At 35.8% G+C, this 21,436-nt stretch overlaps 1 protein-coding gene across 1 annotated transcript; it reads left to right on the top strand.

The window, feature by feature from the left end:
- Positions 1-11,405: 11,405 nt before the first annotated feature.
- On the top strand, positions 11,406-14,855 carry LOC110787626 (40S ribosomal protein S18). Its single transcript, XM_021992257.2, has 4 exons — positions 11,406-11,564; positions 11,684-11,844; positions 14,240-14,428; positions 14,513-14,855. The coding sequence occupies exons 1-4, from the start codon at positions 11,562-11,564 to the stop codon at positions 14,616-14,618; spliced, it is 459 nt and encodes a 152-aa protein (XP_021847949.1). The 5' UTR covers positions 11,406-11,561; the 3' UTR covers positions 14,619-14,855.
- Positions 14,856-21,436: the final 6,581 nt, after the last annotated feature.

Genomic DNA, 21,436 nt, shown 5'->3' with positions numbered 1-21,436 from the left:
TGTAGAGAAGAAAAAAAAAAAGAGGGAATCATTGTTTATACAAACATCAGCCTGCTGAACATTATCATCAAAGCCCTGCAAAACAGAAATTAAAGTGAACAAATAGCTCATAAGTGAACAAATGAAATTTGGCAAGACACCATATGATATAAGCTCCACCAAATTAAAGTTGCTTAGAACAGATTCATACTAAGGTCAATCAAACATGCTAGTTGGTAGCAGAAAGCAACAGAGATCGGACTCAGAGTTCCATTTCAATTAAAGGATATGAGAATGTTACAAGCTCTCAACTTGTAGACATTATCAGGTTACATCAACACTCAACTGAGACTTGTCTTGCAATTAAGACTACAACAACCAAACCAAATCCTTACTCCTAGAATAGATAACCGAGAATCTATCTCCCATCTTTTCCCACTAACATATCAGTTTTACTCAATGCTGAAAATCTTACCGCTAACAAATCACCTTAGGGGAACAAATTTACCAGCAAAACAGTAAGTAATTAGTTATCACTCAATACATAATTCAAGCAGGGATTTCCAAACAAACCTAGAAAAATGCTGCACTCTTCTGGCCTACTCTTCAATTCATACCTCCAAGGCCTCAGCCCCTTCAATCTATATATATATATATATATATATATATATATATATATATATATATATATATATATATATATATATATATATATATATATATATATATATATAATTTACACCCTCAATACTCAAAATAAAGAAGAATCAAGTATTAAAATAAGTGAGTGAATGCAATTTGGAATAAATTCGAGAAATTCGATTACTTTTGAAACAGGAATTTCATCGAACAGCTCATCAATTGAAATTCGATTACTTTTTCTACAATTGCTTCTCAATTCAACAATATTCACATCCATAATTCAAGACATTGGTTGGTTGTGATTACGGAATTTTGAGTTTTTGATTGTGAAATTAGGGATTTGAAATTGACAATTCAACAATTAAAGTAAAACTCACAAAATTAAGTAGAATTTCAGCAAGAAAAAATATGTCTTACTGTAATAAAACTTGTGTTTTTCTCAAATTTGTGAACTTCTTTCTTCGAAGCACCTCATCTAAACATCAAATTTGCAAAATAAATTAGACATACGACATTACCTTACCTCAAATTCAAAGCAATTTTAAGGTTCTTCTAAGCCAAAATTTGAATTTGATAATTAGGGTTTACATTTTCGGTGGAGAGAGGAGAGGAGAGGAGAGAGCAAGAGAGATTCGATAACTCATACACAATTCATGTTAATTGAGAGACTGAAACGAGGGGAATAGAGTAATTGAACCAAAAAAACGGCAAGGATGAGGAGGAGTCAGTGGAAGCATAATTTACCTTAAGTAAGAACGGCAGTGGTGGAGATGAGGTCGAAGGACAGACAGTGACGGTGGAGATGAATATGAGCTTCACTTTCTCGGTGAATTCGGTGGTGGAGATGAGGCGAAGGACAGACGGCGATGCTGGAGATGAGGTTGAAGGAAGAACAATGTGGTTTTGTGAAAGGACGAGAAGCAAAAGAAAGAAGCTAAACGCGGGTGAATAAGAGAAGTATGGGGACAACACTTTGCGACGTTAAACGTGATGACGCCGCAAACTAAAATGGTTTGAGGCGTCATAATTCAAGATAACGCTGCAAAGCAAGTTTTTTTCACCTAATTCATCTATTTTGTCATTTAGTTAGAGGCGTTCTAAAATTAACGCCGCTAAGTCATGGCAGCAAATCAATATTTTTCTACTAGTGCGTTGTGGTCAAATACGTGAGCCTTGGCTTTCAGCTTAACTTCCGTATCATAATCACCGGCTTTTGTCAGTCATTGTCGTTGAAAATTGAACGGCGACTCCTAAACTAGTAAAAAGAGGCTAACTCCCACAATTAGTTCCGTTGTACTTAACATTGCTTTCCACAAATCCGCGAGGGAAGAGAACGAAAGAGGCTCTAAACCCGTCTTTTTCCAACCCCCTCACAGAGGCGACTCCACTGGGGAGTATATTGAAATAATCGTGCAAGTAGTAAGTGGACCTAGCCCAAGGGAAAAATCTAACTCTAGGTCGCTTTTATTTCCTTATTAAGTCGGGACAACCTGAAATATTCAATGTAATCGTTTGACCAGTCATAACCTCACGAAATTCTTGCTTCCTTGGCATGTTTCATCTCAAAAGTTGGGAATAAGAAATCCTATTAACTCGGGGGGTGCACGTGCATCAGATGTTGTCTACTAGGCACATTCACATCGTAGCACATCCACCCAAATCAAATCACTTATCTCATAGGTCCATTCTTGGTACGCGCCACTCCAGCTTTTACCTGATAGGCCTTGATAAAATTCGTTCATAAACTCGGCTACTCCGAGAGGGGCATGTTATTGACGATATGTTTGGTACCTTTTGACACCCAAGCCTATTATTTACCACAAAGACTTACATAAACTAATTGTGCATATTTAAGCTTAAAAATCATGCAAATTGTTAGTTTCGTGTAGAAATTATGTGCTAGGTGTGAAATTAACTAAACAGACGCTAAGTTTAAAGCCAATGATATTTTAAAAGTTAATAAAAAATGCTTAAACGTTGAAAAATAATTACTTAGCTGTGAATAGAATAATAGTAAACTATATGTATTCTGCGAACTAGGCTATGCGCAAGGATAAAGTAATTCACGCCAGTTGGCGCGAAAGATTTTAAGCGCTCGAACTATGGCGCAAGAAATTTTTTATGCATGAATCTACAAGTGAAAGTTGGCCCTGCGCGCGAGAATTTACTCACACCTGGGACCTGGCGCAATTAAATTCCTGCGCACAACTCTGTGCGCGAGAATTTTATCACGCCCACTTGAGAATTACCCAGGAAAATATTGTATGTTGGCGAAGTCAAAGAAAAAAATATATAATATAATATTCGTGCAACTAATTCAAACGACCAAAATGCATTCGTACTTAAAACGATACGTTGGTCTAGTTAAAAATATCCACCTTAAAAGTGCAAATTCAAAATTGCGCCAAATGTACTTTATGGAATTACGTTAATCGTACAAGTCATGAAAGTAATCCAAGTAGTGTTTACAAATTACCCCAGAGGCCATTACGCGCATACATTATACTTTTGTGCCGGAAACGCTGAATGTTTGAGTGCACGGACGCTCAAACAAATGGCCTAATTCAGTAAAGATAAACTACGAAAAGTTGGAATGACCAGAAAATTGAAGGAAATAATTCCCTTGGTCCAAGTATGCATTCAATGTTAAATGCGGTTCAGTATTAATTAACAAGTTAATAATTCAGTGAGATCAAGTGAGCTGAATGCCTAGCTAGAGGCCGCTTCAGTTCAAGTGGAATTAATGATATTAGTCCACAGCTTACTCTTGACTGAACCCGTAGGGTCACACAAATAGTACGTAAACGGATCAAGTATTTAATGGCATTAAATACTCTATCTATGGATATTCGGAATCGACGGATCTTGGTTACAGTGGGAGCTGAGATCGTCACAAGCAAGAAATGAATACTCCGGAAACGATGATATTGCCGGAAACGGAAATATGGATCGTATCGGAAATATAAATATTATACAAGTCGTAGATATTGCCGGAAACGGAAACATGGTACGTATCGGAAAATATTATCGGAAATGGAAATATTGTCGGAATCGGAAATATTGCCGGAAACGGAAATATTGTCAGAATCGGAAATATTATCGGAATCGGAAAATAATTCCGGAAACGGAAATATTAAATATTTGTTCGAAACGGAAATTAATTCCGGAATCGGAAATATTAAATATTGTTCGTATCGGAAATGAATTCCGAAACCGGGAATTTTATCGGAAGCGTATCGTACGAATAAGCATCGGACGAGGCCTGCCGGACGAAGGCCCAGCACGAAGCCAGGCCATCGCCCAGCAAGCAATGGCGCGCCACAACACAGCCCAAGGTTGCGGCAGGCCTACCGCAAGGCAGACCCAGCGCGCAGCTAAGGCCATGGCAGCCTCGTGGGCTGCGGTAGCTCGCATGGGCTTCGTGGGCGTGTGGGCTGTGCGCGGGCATGGCCTGCATGCTTGCGGGTCATGCTCGTGTGTGTGTTTGTGTCCATGCATAATTCCTAAAACTATTAGGATTTGATGTATGATTAAATTCCTATTCCTATTAGGATTATTTAATTAAATAGAGTTCTTGTAGGATTCTAAGTTTAATTAAATCGTATCTTACTAGGATTCCAGTTCCCTTTCCAAACCTCTATAAATAAGGGCCTAGGGTCATAATTTATACACACGATTGAAGTATTCAAATGGTAAGTTTTTTGAAAGAAAAATCAGCCACACTCTTGCACTAATAGCCGAAAATTCCTAAGCACCTTAAGGGCGATTCTAGTTGGTCAATCTTGAGGCGGATCCGGACGTACTGTGGACTATCTACGGAGGGACGACAATTGGAGTCTAAAGACTTGTTCTTGTTCGGTTCGGGCGCAACTAGGGAAGGCACGCTACAAAGTGTATGCATCTATACTATGCTAAATGATTATGTGTAAATAATATGCTTTCCTGGCTTTATGGTTTTTCCGCATGATTTATGTATTGTCATATGTATCATAACCTAACAAAAATAAACTACACGAATAAGCAAAAAATAAACTTGCAGGCGTAAGAGTTTTCTCACGCCCACAGGCCCGTGCAACAAAATTCTAGCGCACACCCCTGTGCGCAAGAATTTTGTCATGCCCAAGATCTTTTCATACAATTGACTTCTTAAAACGCACCAATAATTAAAATCTATTCGTAAGTCGTTATTAGCTTCCTAATGACACTAATGTCCATCCTAATACCGCTCATGCTCATAAAATAATTTTAACGTTCACAAAGAAAAGTTATTGAAAACCATTTCAAAAAAATAAAATAAGTCCGCGTCTAGACTAAGCTCCATCCAAATAAAATATGAAATCCTAAATATAGTTTGTCTTATACATATGGTCGGATCTACTGTTTGGCATTGTTCTGCAAACCAACAACTAATGCTTCTCAAATCTTTCACTCCAATTCCAGAAGTCATACTGCTCGAAAACCTGCAAGTTCAATTCGTACTAATAGATTCTCCTGTAGGGAAGTCACATTTAGAAAATTCGTCCCTAACAGTCGCACAAGCCCAAAGTGAGCCCAATGTACCGACACCGAACATCATTGTCAACGTTGGTATCATCAAGGCTCATGATCTTACAAGCCACGACTGTCACAACCTTCGAAAGCCACTCGCTCTCGGAAGTGCCTCTAAGTACGGACCAAGGATTTTCCATGAATGCAATACACTCAATAATGGATACCTAAACCAACATGCTTTAGGGCTACTGTTCGGGTTAGAAAAGAAACCTATCAAAATCAAGATGAAATCATGACCTTGGCCCTACAGGATTCATCATTCGACCCAACAAAACTAATCTCTCCATCAACTGCACAAATCGACAAGATTGAGCGTGTTTGGCGCAAAACTTTTAAATGGACTAACGCTCGAGGAATAAAGTTCAAAGTGTCTTTCGGAGAAGGCCCAATGTTCGATGACACTCAATCAAAATCTGAGACTGAATCCGAATCAGAACCAAATAACAAAAAACCTATGGACACCCCTAATTCTAGTGTAATTCAGAAATTTCTACCCCGTAAGACCTTTTTTATGTAACGCTCCATGATTTTAATAAGATGAATAAAACTTTTGAGTACAGGCCGTCTAAAAATACGAATATCAACCCTAAATGATTTGCAAATAAAGAACTTGAAAATGAATACGCCTAATTAATAAAAGCTGCAAACGAGCAAGAATATAATATAAAACTCCAGTAGTTGAGGACACTGAATCAGTAAACATCAGAACTGAGGAAGATCCAAAACTCATAAAAATTGGCTTAACCTTAACTCCAACTGAAAAATCCGATCTAATCTCCACTCTCAGAGAATTCATGGGCGTCTTTGCATGGTCATACAAAGATATGTCAGGAATATATCGTGAAATCGTTGAGCATAGGATCCCACTAGATCCCACAAAGACGCTGGTAAAACATAAGCTACGACGGCTTAAGCCTGAAATAGCACTGAAAATCAAATAGGAAGTCACCAAACAACTTGAGGTGGGATTCATAAAGGTATCTAATTATCCATATTGGGTGGCTAATGTCGTCCCCGTAGCTAAAAAACACGGAGGAGCGCGAATGTGCGTAGATTTCCGTGTTCTCAACAAACCCAGTCCTAAGGATGATTTCCACAACCACATATTGACATACTGGTAGACAATACAGCTAAGCATGCACTTCTCTCCTTTGCTTGAGGACCTTCCTCCTCCCCCCGAAAATCAAAAGCCCAATGACCTAGTAAAGTCTGTTCCTCTTTGTGAATCTTTTGCAGGTACTTGCAGTACTTATAAAGAAGAGGTGGATGCTTTGCAGAGAGCTCTATATGGTGAAGATCTTGTTCACCATGAATTCCAAAACACAAAGAGAGTTATTTCATTGATAATTGAGGTTGAAGAATTAATGGTCCGCAAAAACAACTTCCATAAGGAGAGTATGCCTACTTTCTCTTTTCCTTCTTTTCCCTATTCTTCTTTTATTATTGTTTTTTCTTTTTGTTTTTCTTCCTTTACGCATCCCACTTCTTACTGGCATAGAGTTCGCTCGGAACTCATGCAAATTTTGTTGTTGATTATAGTGCATGTCCTGTTGCACGAAAGTTGTGCAAGGTCGCATGACAAGCTTTTGCGCTCGTTGGTTGGTTATTTACTAATCAAGGTTGAGCGGGAGGCACATAAGAGTTGGACCCAAAGGGGTTCAACGACGATTGAGACCCCCGATCTCCACTCCTTCAACCTTCAAGCACTGAGGAAATTGTTGATTTCGGCTTGGGGGAGGTATGTGTTATTGCTTTCTAGAGTAGTTTATCGCTTTTCAAAAAAACAATTATCCAAAAATACATGTTGATTGATGAGATTGAGACAATTAACTCCCTGTGCCCCTTTGGTTCCAAAGTTTTTGATAATTCAAGGTGATAAGACAAGTGAGCATTATAGATTTTTTTTAATTTTTTTTTTATGAATTATGGTTGCATTGACCCTTGATGAAGGTCAACTTTGTCCCACTTGTCATATGCATATTGCTGGATTGTGGTTAGCTGTGAGATTTTGAGCCTTAATTCTTCTGAGTGCTTAATTCTTGGTGTTACATTGATATGAGTCTTAACACACAATTAGTATGCTTAACACACTTGTACTTTGTGCATTATGAAAGACCATTCTTTAGAAAGCCTCCAGACGATCATAGGTACATTAGTTCTTGATTTTTCTTTCCCATTCTTAGCCTTGATCGATTGGTTGTTTAACTCCACAAAATAACCCTTATTAGCCCCGCTGGTTACTTATCCCAAATCAAGCTTGGGGGAGCTATCATATGTTAGTATTGGTTCTCTTTGTTGGGATGGTTGGCTTTCTAGGTCTATGATATTCAAGGTTGCGCACCTGTGTTTTATGGGAAGTGAATTCGGAAGATGTGTAATTACTAAGTGGCACCTAAAGCTTATGGTTACATGTATTTTAGTTTGTACATATTCAGTTGTGTCATTTTTGTCGATAATTTTAATTCAAAAAAAAAATAGCAAATTCAAAAAAACCAAAAAACAAAAAAAACATGTCATTTATTTTTGTAGTTTAGCCAGGCAAGGAAAATGGTATAAGTTGGTTCATATTTCATATTGTTGGTTACTTCTTCCCTTATGGTCGTGTTTGGCTAATGACGAGTTTATAGTCTTTTGGAGATTGGTTTCATTGGTTACATTTTGCTCCCCAAGTTAGACTTTACCCTCACATATGTTCCTTACCCCTTGTTTATATCCAGCCAACATTACAATCTTATTAAAAGTCCTTTTTGATCATCGTGCAATGTGTGTACAAAAATAGGTTGAAATCAGTCGTTTATCAAGGATTAAAGAGTATATATATGTGCATTTCGAGTCGACTCCGACGTAGGAGTGTTTAGGAGAACCTTCAAACACAAGAGTGTTGTAAGTTGGAAGGGGTTACTACTCATTTGATTGTATGCATGTTCATAATGGAAGGTGAGTGAATGAGCAACATTTGGTTCGCTTAGCCCGCCACATAACGAGAGGAGTGATTCACTTGGTGAGACCCAATCTTGATTTTATGCGTATGCATTGTGAACTTTGTACAGGTTGATGTGTGACCGTAAGGACTAGAGAATTCGATCATGATATATGCTTACCTTAATTTTATTGTTGTTTCATCGTTTATCTTTTCTGTTGAACTCAGGGTGAATTAATTGTCTATCTCTCATTGATGATCTTTGCTTAGGGACAAGCAAAGGTTTAGATTGTGGGAGTTTGATATGTTCATATTTTATAGTGTTTTTACCCCCGTCCCGTATGTACTTTTGGTCTTAATTGTGCTCTTTAGAGCGATTTTTAGTAATAATGTGCTCCTTGTATTGTGTTTGTAGTTTCAGGTTAATCATTGTAGGAATTAGCATATTTGTGTGCATTTCCTACTCATTTGAATCACTACAAGATATTATGTACTTTACAGAGCACGAACATTGAGTTGTAGGAGTTTTGAAGTAAAGCGAATAACGAAAGAAGCAGAAAAATGACTATAGTCCACTATTTTAATCATAAATTAAGTTCTACAAATCCAAATGAAGTGATTCTCAATTGGGTTGGATTCTATACTTCAATATCTTTCCAACGAGTGGTCACTCGCCTAATTTCGACGAATAACGAAGGAGATATGGTGTTTTGAAGATAGGGCATTGTGCAGTTGTACGCGCGCCCGATCGGGCGAATGGCTGCCCGTCGTGCGATGGGTGCCCGATCAGGTGGTTGGAAGCCCGTTGGGCGGGTTGCGAGCTGTTCGCCCTATCGGGCGGCGACAACCTTGGGCGCAGATTTTTAAGTTTAGTTCCCTTTTTTTACTTTGTTTTTGGCAAGACTATAAATGTAAGCCCTTAGTTTTTGTATTCAACATCTTATTATCTTATTTCCTAGACTTTTAGTCTATGACTTAGTTTTATTCTCTCTCTAAACTTTGGTTATTACTTTTATTATTCAATTCAAGTTTCAAGATTTAAATTTCATCCTTCGTTCTTCAATTCGGTATTGGTTTGTTTCTTATTTTATTATTCAATTCAATTATGCTTTCATTAAATATAACTTGTTTGGTTTAATTTAAATATGTGTGATTAGTTTATTTTCTAGGGTTTAGGGGATCCATGAATGTATGTTTGTTTGGGATTGTATTGGGTTTATTATTGATTCGTAATCGTGATTTCTATAGTCTGCTTTAATTGTTCGTCAATTCTGTTCAGCAGGACTATTTTGATTGAGTTTGATTAACCTTAGATTATGCGCCGAGAGGTATAAATCTGATGTTTATGATTTGTGACTATTAGATAGGAATTATTTCTAGTAAATTGCGAGAGTCTGCTAGTTGTATTTCCTACGGAAATCATAAGATTCAAGAGATGCATGTTTTCCTATTTATGATTGTTAATTGATTGTTATTGTTCGTTGTCCAATCCTAGTCTGCATTTGTGGTGACCGTTGCCTTAGATTCCTTTAATATTGATATTTTCCTATTTAATTATTGTCGTAGTTATAATCCCAAAATCAACACTTTTATTTGTTACCAATAGTTTAGACCTATTAAATTAGTAGTAGGAAGAACATTGTTTCTCTATGGATTCAATCCTGACTTCCCTTGTAATTCAGTTAGTGAAATTAGGTTTATCCTTAATTAGGTGATACGACTTGAACCTATCAGTGTTGGAGAAAGAAAAGAAAAAATATTACTTTGTTTATTTTATTAAGTTGAACTTCAAACTCTTGGATATTGCTAAATGTGCTCCAAATCACATTATTTTCAGATTCATAAAACCAAAACTAGTCTTCTATAAATCACAGTCTAGTTCTTAATTTTTATTTTATGAATAAATTAGATGCTTTAAGGGGAATCATGAATGTTAAATTAGTCTCACTGTTAATAATCATGTCCACTTTTGAAAACCGACAACGTACATAAACTAAAATTTTCTCTTGTGATTTCCGTAAATGGTTCTTAGTTTTCTTAAAGCAAAATTTTGGAAACAAAAATGAAATAAACGCCAAACGGGGCCTCACTCTCTCATAGAGCTAGACATGGGTATGATGATCACACATGCTTCCTATGTTCGACAAGAAAGGCTCAACACAATACGGGCCCGTTGTAAACCCGCCAACATGCACACCAATGAGAAATGAGCCGTGCATGGACATGATTTCAGAAACTTTGCATAAGCACGATGGACCTCTGCATGTCAACACGTTTCTTTTTTAACAATTAACAAAATGTTAAAATTGGTAAAGGACCTCGCTAACAAAGTCCGCCGACACAATATTTGGGACAGGCCGCACATGTGAATCATTCATTCATTTGTAGAAGAAAGACATGAGCTTGAGATGACGCGACTTTTTTTTTTTTTATCCCGTTCCAAACCGACTCTTAGGGACAATTCACACAGCCTGACCTACACGGGGTCGTCATGTGCCTAGTTACTAGAATACTAGGGGTGTGCAAAAATATTCGATCTGTTTGATACAATCTGAAAATCCGGATTACAATCCGAAAATCCGATCCGAATTTTTGGATATCCGATCCGGTTTTAAGATTTTCGATCGGATATCCGATTTTTTTTTCGAAATTTCAGATCGGATTGGGATCAATATTTTTTTCATTTCGGATATCCGAAGTATTTCAATAATTTAAAAAAAACAATAGAAAAATACGATAATCGGATCCAAATTTTCGGATATCCGATCCGTTTTTAAGGTATCCAATATCCACAAAATTTAGTTTAAAACGTGATTATATTTTTAATTTTTAAAATTCGGATAGTTTTTAAATATTCGGATATCCTATCTCAAAAATCCGGATATCTGAAACTTTCAGATCGAATTCGGATCACGTTTCCCGATCAGAAATTTCGGATCGGATCCGATATCCGAAATTGAACGCCCCTGCTGGCTACCTCCTTCCTCCTCTGTGTTCATTAAGGATAAATTTGACTGAGGATTGTTAAACCTCAAGTGGCTTGTGTCCATATGGACACAAGTGACTCAAATACAATTATTTTTAGTACCAACACAGCCTATGTCAGTACCAATAACACAAATAATTTGTATTGGTATTTCTTAGCAATATATTGGTATACCAATACCATACTAATCTTAGTACCAATACCATACTAATCTTAGTACCAATACCAAATTAGCGGGTATCAAATTATCAATTACAAGTCACTTGTGTCACTTGAGGCCCATACATCCATTTGACTTTAAAGAAAAACTGAAAAATAAAGCATATCACAACGACGTCGTACTATCAGCTATCAGGCGTCAGCGTTATAAAAGCAAAACCCTAATCCGCGAAAACATTTCTTCACTCCTTCGTTGTTGCGCCTCCACTTACCAGCAGCCGCTTCGGAGCTACACGCCTACACCCCCACAACCCATCTGCAATCATGGTTCGATCTCTCTCCTTTTCTTAAAAAATTATGATAATAAATTCTTAATTTATAGAACTACTTATCTGTAGCATTGACTGATTAATTTGCGGCATATTTGTTGCAAAATTTATGAACAGTCTTTGGTAGCAAATGAAGATTTCCAGCACATTTTGCGTTTGTTGAACACCAACGTTGATGGAAAGCAGAAGATCATGTTTGCAATGACTTCAATTAAGGGTATTGGCCGTCGTTACGCCAACATTTGTTGCAAGAAGGCCGACATCGACATGAACAAAAGGTTTAATTTTTTTTCTCCAAAACTAATATTTTTAGCACAATATTCATCATTTTATTTATGGGGTTGATGTTTTTTTTATTAATTTTTTTTATAGAATGTTGAATGTAGAACATTACATGTCTATAAATAAAAAAAAAAGCAAAAAGAACATTAGATATCTGGGAATGTTATTATTTAGGATAATTCTTAATTTATACTGCTCGTTTATTGATGATTGTTTTTGGGTCTGTTGATTGCTCTTAATTTAGGAATCAATTTGCTGCATCTTGTATTTTAGCATAATTATTATGGAATTTTTTTGGGGTTTTGGAGTTTGTAGCTCTGCTACTTTATAATTTTTTGTTGTTTTAGAAAATTCAACATAATGTTTGTGATACGGAGTATTAATCATGCTTGATGCTTATTGTTACGGCTGTATGAACTTCGATTTTGTTGGTTAAATGATGTTGGGAGGTTAAGCCTGATGCTGTTTTTATTCATCTGTCTTTGTCAGAATAATGTAAATATACACAATGTGTCAAGTGTAATGTTATGATTACTGCCATTGAGTAGAATATTAGCTTTTAGATTTAGAATACTCAGAGCCTGATTGCAGAGGTAACAGAGTAGAATTGCTTCTTCTATTTCATTGTTAGTTTAGTTGGCTACAAGTCTGTTGATTTTAAATATCGTTGGCCTGGTTTATCACAGTTGTGTAGAGAAGCTTATTCAGGTTTTGAAGTTTTTGATGCCCAATTTTTGTCGAATTTGGGCATTTGGTCATTGTCTTGGTTTGAACTTCTGTCTCTGGACGTGTTGTTCCACTGTAGATTGTAGAAGTTGGATTTTTCACTATGCTATCTCAAATCCTTGGTGTATAGCCCTTGCCTAATTCTTCCGTTGCAACAATCCTGTTTTGCTCTGCATTGTTTTTGTGTATCGGTTATCAAAGGGTTTTTTAATTAATGAAGTTGAAGTTTATTTTCATCATTAAGCTGTCTACAAATCAATGCGCATCATCCTTCTAACATTGCTTCGAGCAATAATTCTCTGGAAGGGAAAAACGACTATTTCTCTTCATTTTTAGTCTACCTTCCTCATTATTTGTTTTATATGGATAGGTACTACAAATTGACTGCCTCCCGAACCCTTAGAAATATTATGGGGTGACCTTACTTCTTCAAATAGTTAGCCATTGCTTAGTTTTAAAAGGCGCACTTAAAGCTCTGATAGCTCGGAAGTTCACAGAAGAACCCTTTTGCGCGCGCTTCCTTGCCCTTCTTTTTAATTAAAAAATAAAGCCACGTGACTCTAATCTTCTTTTTTTAAGTATCACGAGATTTTTTTTTTCTAAAAAAGCGAATATTTGGGGGTTTGAAAACCCTAGTGCAATTTTCTCCCGTAGCTGAATTTCTCTAGCCTTCTCGCCGGATTTCTCCGGTTGGATTCTGAATTTTTCTTTCATCTTTTCGATTTCTCTTTTTCTTGTCATCTTTTCTTTCCATATTTTCTCCATCTTTTCTGAACTTTAAAATTTTTATTTTTTCTTTCCTGGTGCGCTTCGCCTGCGAAAAGCATGCGCTTTGCGCTTAAGCTCCCGGACCCTTTTGCGCTTCGGTGCGCTTCGCTCTTTTAAAACTAAGAGCCATTGTAGTGCCAGGAGGATGGGCAGCAAGTCAGCAATGCAAGTCTAGATTTTGGCTGTAATGGCTCTTCTTTAAAGAAGAGGGTTGTGGTTGTGCCGAATGTACCTTTTTAACTTGTTGGGTGACTCAGGCCTGTGATATTTGGTGCTGAGCAACAGTTTGTGGGTTCCTTATAGTCGAACTTCTGATTTATGGCCTTCAATTTTTCTTTGTAAAACCTCTTTTGTCCTAGTATAATACGTGTTTGTGCGCATTGAACAGGAATTTTCAGAGGCCAATCAAGAGCATAATTGTATAACTGATTCTGGTGTTTTGCATATGTATCTGTTTCATTGGGGTTTGTCTATTCTGTACTTCAGTACGTCAATTTAATAAGGCATAATAATTGACCGAATGAAGATAACTTTGAAACTTGCACTTTTAATCCTTTATGCTTATAGCATCCACTTATATGCGATGCTGAGAAATATTGGAGAGTTCATAGCAGTCAGAAATAGAGGTTCTTGTTGATAAAAAATGATGCGATGCTGAGAAATATTGGAGAGTTCATAATAGTCAGAAATAGAGGTTCTTGTTGATGAAAAATGAGATATGGGGGTTCTTACTTCTTAGTGATATGAAATTAGACACTTCGAGTCCCCGAAGTATGCATATCTTTGCATACTATGAATGCATTAAATGGTTTCTGCTCTAGAACTTGTTTTTTTATGAATATCTTCCTGTGGTTTTCATATATAGAAGCTATCTCTAATCTGCAAACTTTGCTGCAGGGCTGGTGAACTGACAAATGCAGAGCTAGAAACTTTGATGACAGTTGTAGCAAATCCTAGGCAATTCAAAGTCCCAGACTGGTTTCTCAACAGACAGAAGGACTACAAGGATGGAAGATACAGTCAGGTTGTTTCTAACCAACTTGACATGAAACTCAGGGATGACCTTGAGCGTCTGAAGAAGATCAGGTGTGTTTTCTTTTACTGAATGCTTCATGTTACCATTGCTCTATGATACAAAATGCCTTTTTAACATTTTGAAAAACTTTGCAGAAACCACCGTGGTCTCCGTCACTACTGGGGTCTGAGAGTGCGTGGACAGCACACCAAGACTACTGGACGTAGGGGAAAGACTGTTGGTGTCTCCAAGAAGCGTTGAAAATATGTTGCTGTTTCTTTATGGATCTTCTATCATAAATCATGTATTGTTTTTTCGTCTGCTAAAAGCCCTGAGATTTGAGAATTAGTAATACTGTTTTGGCCAATTCAGACAGTTTTTGTTATTTTTGTAGATCATAGCTTCCAACTTGTTCATTTTGTTCGGAGGTTATACGGTTGCAGACTTAGCAGTACTGCGGTAGTAATGAGAAAAATATGCGGTGGTTTTTTTGGTTTAGATATTGCTCTTCACAACCATTGTAATATTGCCCCATTGTTTGTGTTTTGTACTTGTTGATCGTGTCTATTTGATCTTTGGTTGGCTATGATTGCTGGTACATCTAACAGCAATCTGTATGACTGCTGTTAGATGTAGATGGCAAGTTTGAACAACATATGTGACAATGTCGAACAAGAGATCAAAATGCCTAGCTAAAGGGCGTTTCAGTTCAAGTGAAATTAATATTATTAACGTCACAATTTATTATTGTATTGGATATTCAGAAATGATAAATGTTGGTTTCAGTGAGAGCTAAACAAACGATCAAAAGACAAGATAAGAAAATTTGTCGGAAATAAAAATATGTTTCATATCGGAAATATAAATATTATTGAAGTCGAATATATTAACGGAAACAGAAATATGGTTCGTATCAGAAAATATTATCGGAAACGAAAATATTGTAGGAATCAGAAATACTATCCGAATTGATAATATCGTCGGAATCGAAAATATTATTGTAGTCGAATATGAAATAATTTCGGAATCGGAAAACAAAATGGAGCATGGCGAGCGACAGGACAATGCGCTAGCACCGACTCGCCACAAGGCCCACAACGCAAGGCACAAGCCAAGCGTTGCAGTGCCAGTGCGCAGGCCCAGCGCCCAGCGTGTGTGCGCATGCTTCTGGCTAGCGCTGCTGGGCCGAGTGCAAGCTTGGACGCCAAGCTTACTTGCACAACAAGTACACGAGGTTGGAGAGGGGGCATGCTGTGATGTGTGAGCAAACACATCACAGGGGTATTTTCGTAAATTTACACCAACATCAAACAAATTAGGAATATGACAAAATGAATCGGACAACCAGAAAAGGACAAAATTAATAAATAAAACAGAAGTGAATGACAGAAAAAGAGGAGAGAGAAAGTGACATGAAGTACAATTTTTCTTTTACAATGTACCATTTATTTAAAAAACAAGTACCATTTTTTAACAAAACACCATTTGTTTTTTACAAAATGCCATTCTTATTTAAAAAATACCATTTCATTTCATTTTTTGTACCATTACATCATTTGTTCGATCCATAATCGGTCCAAAAAAATATGACAGCAAGCAGTTTTGTCTTTTCTCTATTTTGTCTCTTTGTTGGTGTTATGTTTTTGGTGATACATCACAGCATGAGATTTTTACTTCCTCACAAGTACACTTGGCTACAAGCTTCACTTGTCTAGTTGTCTTAGTGGTTTTGGGTTTTGGGATTTTTCTTAAAACTGCCTAAACCTAATCTAGGATTTTGGCCACTTAGGGTTTTCCTATTTCCTATAAATACATGTTCTATGATCATAGAACATACACGATTTTTTAATACAATACTTTTGCATGTCACATCAAAGTGAGATCCCGAATCATTATACCTTAGATTAAATCTTACTTGGTTGAACCTAATTAAGGTGGAGTTCTAACTTGTTCCTGTTCGGTTCGGGAGCAGCAAGGGAGGGCACGCATCATAAAGTATGTAACCGACATTATGCTAATTGATTATGTGCATTTAACATGGATTTTGGTAATTATGGTTTTTCCGCATGTCATTGAATTGTTCATAACCTAATAATGGTATCACGAGCCTCTTGTTTAATTGCATAACAATTATTAATATTGATTAAATTTTATAATTTTGCTAGGAATTAAAGGGGTAAATTGATTTCGTGGTAATTAATTGCAAATCTATACAATTATTTAATTATATGTTCGCAGGATTTTCGGCAGTTTTGTCAATACTCATCGGAGTCTTATGATTTTATAGTGAATTCCGCATGTAAACGATGTTTTAAAATTTTGACAAAAAAATATTTTTCAGTCGAACCCAAAATCCCCAATCGAAGTCTAACTATGACTTTCTGGAGGTTTTAGTTTTTGGATGCTAAAACTAATATTTGCGAATCTTATTTAATAATCTTGAATTAATAATTGACCTACTGCTTATGATTAACAATTTCAAGATTTAAATTCATTAATTATGCTACCTAAATTGTAATTATAATTAATTTGTTGAATTTCGAATAGATTGGATTTAGTTTCGTTTTTCATAATTAATTGATAATTTAATTGAGATCTCATGGTTAGAAGACCACCTAAAATTTATTAAAGTTTGAAAATTTAAATTTTTGTGAACCCTAATTTTAATCCCTAAAATTTATGTAATCATTGTTAATTAATATATTTTAGATTTTTCGCCTAAATTCATGAAATTAATATGATATATCAATTTTTCATGAACTTTAAAATTATGAAAATTTTATATTTTTATAAAACGTTCACGAACTTGCGCATACGAACACGACCACAAGGGCCAAGAAATTATGCGCGCCTCAAGGGCGCACTGCTGGGTGTGCGCGCACAACGTGCAAGCAATGGAAGCTCGTGTTGTGCGGCACCTGTGCAGAGTGCGAGTGTGTAGGGGAGCGCGCGACAGGCTTGTGTGTTGCCTGGGCGAGTGAAGCATCAAGCGAAGGAAGCGAGGAAGGCGAGGGCAGAAACATGGGCCAACGACACGACGAGCAAGGGAGCTCTCTTGCGCACTGCGCATGGCTTGCTCGCCCAACCAACGCTGGCGATAAGCCGACCCAGCATGCACATTGGCGCTACACGATGGCAAGGCCCAAAGCCTTGGCCACGTGCGTGCAACCCATGGTGTTGAAGAGGGTGTATGTGCTAAGCGAGGCATGGGTTGTGCCCATGGGCCTTGCTAGCGGTACACGCATGAGGCGCAATGGTCTTGTGCCATTGTATGCCTTGTGCGATTTTGATTTTCCGTTGAGCGACAAACTTAATTAATTTTATTTTCTTGCTTATAATTTGTCTCAGAATTTAATTTTATTAGTTTAATTATTATAATTAATTTTATACTAATTATTTAATAAAATTAAAACCTTCAATAAATTATAATCAATTCATTTAATCAACTAAAATCAAATAATGGGATCTTAAATAATTAGCATATGAGCTTTAAATTTTTAATTAAATTTGTAGTTTTCAATTGGACTTGGAAAATCATTTTTATGTTTAAAAATTAGTTAAGCACATAATTCTTGGTTTGAGTGGGGGCTTTTATTCATATTTTGGTTAAACCCATGATTAGTTCCTTATATCCTTAAGATTAACAACTTGATTAGAACTAATAAGGTTAAATAAAAATAAGTTCATATCAGATAAGGAGATATAAGCTAGGTGAACTAAACGGGGCCTAACTTCCTTTGTGAACTTCCTAGGTAATGACATACTCTTGTTTGATTGCACTAAGCCTAAGGAATTCACATTTTCTAAGAAATGACACGAGACTTACCGGGGGGGTTGGGTAAGACAATTCCATGTCCCTTGGGAACTTCAAATTCCTAGGAGGTTACATTTCCCCCCATTCTATTTATTTCTTGCCAACCAAACAACATGATAAATGTCCAATTCCTAAGAAGTCATACTTTATCCTCTAATTTCTTGCAACCAAACAACAACTTAGTACTGAAAAAGAAAATCACGTGTTATTATGTAAAATAATTTTGAATTAATTTTAACCTATATTTCTAAAATTTGTTTCCAACGAATTCCTAAATCATTTCAACTAAATACACTTTTTTTGAAGGAAATTTGGTGAAACACTACCTTTAAGTTTGGTGGTTTTGTGAATTGCTACCTTTTAAAAAAGAAATTATATTTTACTACCTTATAAGTTTGGTTTGTTTGACTAACACTACAATTTGCTGATTTTTGTTAATGTTTTACGTCTTTGGACTCCACTACAACGGTTATTTAATATGGCAAATGCACAAAATGACAAATGAACAGAGATATTAAAAGAATAGAAGAAATACACGACGGAAAACATTAACGAAAAACGTCAAATGGTAGTGTTAGTCAAACAAACCAAACTTATAAGGTAGTTAAATTAAAAAAAAGTTTTTATAAGGTAGCAACTCACAAAACCACCAAACTTAAATGTAGTGTTTCACAAAATTTCCTTTTTTGAATTGGTTTTACTGAATAGTGTGTTTATCCTTCAAACAGACCTTCAATAGTGTGTATATTGTCATTAATTTAAGGAATCACTTGTCCACATGCCAACATTTTATCCAAAGATACTTTGTATTACTCCCTCCGTATTTTTTTAAGAGACACACTTGGCCGGGCACGGGTATTAAGAAGAATAATTGAATGAAATAAAATAATAAAGCAAGTGGGGTTGGATAGATATTTTAATAATTAAACATGTGGGGACCATGTCATTTTGGTGGGTGGAGGGTGGGGTGGGTTTATGAAATTATTTGTTTAATAGGATGGTGGGTGATAGGGTATATTAGATGTATTATTTAATTAGATAGTGGGGTTGATAAGTTACTAAAAATGGCAAGTGTATCTCTTAAATAAATACGGCCGGAAAAGACAAGTGTATCCCTTAAATAAATACGGAGGAGTAACTTGTAGTTTAATCCATGCCAATATATCGATATGATACGATAATAATGATCACCTTCTACTAGCTAGACTAGTAGTACTAGGGACCTAGCTGGGTGGTCTAGCTAGTTTATGTCTGTGTATGATATGGGTGAAGAATGGCTTCAAAGGACAGAGAAGTACGTCCTTATGCAACTATATCCATCGCATGGCTATCCAGTATCCAGATTAGGTCCCCTTCTATCAACAAATCAACTTACTGAAGTATATAATAATATGGCTAAGCACCTACGTCATACGAAGTATATGATATACTACCTCCATATATATATTCTTAAATGAATTTTATGCTTACTATTTGTACTCTAGTTAAGGAACTTTGTTAAATATGTGATGATGGGGTAACAAACGGGAAAATGAGAGGTTATAAATTGTCTAACAATCCGAGTGAATGAAAATTGATACTTCCTCTGATCCGTTCCATAAATATTGCACCATCTTGTTTTTTATACCATTCGCGCTAGAGCTTTGGTCTTTTTTTGTGATTCCTACTTAAGAAAAATTGTAGTCATGTCAGATCTTGTTAGATTTGCATCAATATATATTTTCTAATTTTTACTTATACATAATTTGAGAATTAAGAGTCAAAATATGCGTTGGGAAGCGTAAAATCAACCATATATGGTGCAATATTTAAGGAATGAAAGAAGTATTAAAGTATTGCCAGTGGGTAATTTATGGTAAATTTCTATAATAAACTACTCCCTCCGAATCTAAATGTTATTCCCGTTTCCTTTTTTAATGTCCCAAAATAATCTTCCCATTTCTTTTATTTCCTTTTTTAGTTTCTTCCTTGTAATTTTAACTTTGTAATTCTATTGGTTTATCAATAAAAAACCTTTTAGTTTCATTGGTTGGTTTAAGTTTGGATGGATTAATGAGTTGACATTTTTATTCCTTAAATTCTATTGGTTCAACTATTTTGTTTTCTTGTGAAAATGGAATAAAAAAGCAACAATTCCCCATAAAACTACATTAATAATAGTTAATCTTATAATGTTTCTTTTTCCTTAATTAATAACCACGTAAAATGACAAACGGGAATAACATTTAGGTTTAGAGGGAGTATTACAAGTTGCATGTTTTAGTACGATAAATAAGAGTACAAATGTCAAATTTATATGCTCAATAAAGAACAAAGGAAATTGTGAAAAAAAAAATCAGGAACAGACTAAACCGGAAAGCGTAAATAACTTTCAGGAACGCATGTTGTATATCAACAAATCAACTATATATGGCATCAGACGTTTATTTTTACACATTGCTAATACTTTAACCATACTTTATATTCAACAAACTTTTCTACTTTTGTCTTAATATTGCTATAAGTTGGGTGGATGTAATAAATAAAAATAAAGTGAGAAATTGTAAATATTGAGGGGTAAGAAAGATAAAGTAGTAAGTTTCCATGCCCAAAACAATAATAAAGCAGAGTGCGTGTAAAGAAAATCATAAACAGACTAAAATAAAAATTGTAAAGATTATTTTGAAACTGATGTACTCCCTCCGTCCAGGAATACTCGACCCGGTTTGACTGGCACAAAGTTTAAGGAACTTGAATTGACTTATTTATTTTAATAGGTAGTAGTTGATAGTGGGGTATTATTTTAATGTAGTTAGTGGGAGGTGGTTTAAGAGGTGGGGTTGGGGGAGAGTAGGGTTGAATTTTTAATTATTTTTTGTATGGAGTAGGGCGTAGGTGGGTTAATAGAGGTGGAGTGAGAAATAATTTAATATTGTTAGAATATTTCCATTTTTAGAAACAAGTCAAGTATTAAGGGACGGCCCGATAAGGAAAACAGGTCAATTATTCCGGGACGGAGGGAGTAGTAGATAAAAAAAAAGGTGGCTTATCATTTGTTTGAATATGAGTCGAGTAACGTAACAATCAAATATAAATGCTCAATTGGGTGTTCTGGTTACTAACTACTTCCTCCATTTTTTTTTAATTGCACCATCTTGGATTTCACGCTTGTCAATGCACTATTTTAACCACTAATATATCTCATTATACATTTTAAAAAATTATAAAAATTTAATAATTTTAAAGTATATTTCGAGACGAATCTAACAAGATCCCACTTGATTAT

This window comes from Spinacia oleracea, chromosome 2 (genome assembly GCF_020520425.1).
Source record: "Spinacia oleracea cultivar Varoflay chromosome 2, BTI_SOV_V1, whole genome shotgun sequence".
Taxonomy (NCBI): Eukaryota; Viridiplantae; Streptophyta; class Magnoliopsida; order Caryophyllales; family Amaranthaceae; genus Spinacia; species Spinacia oleracea.
The sequence above is the reverse complement of the archived record's forward strand: the minus strand, read 5'-3'. Positions and strand labels throughout refer to the sequence as shown.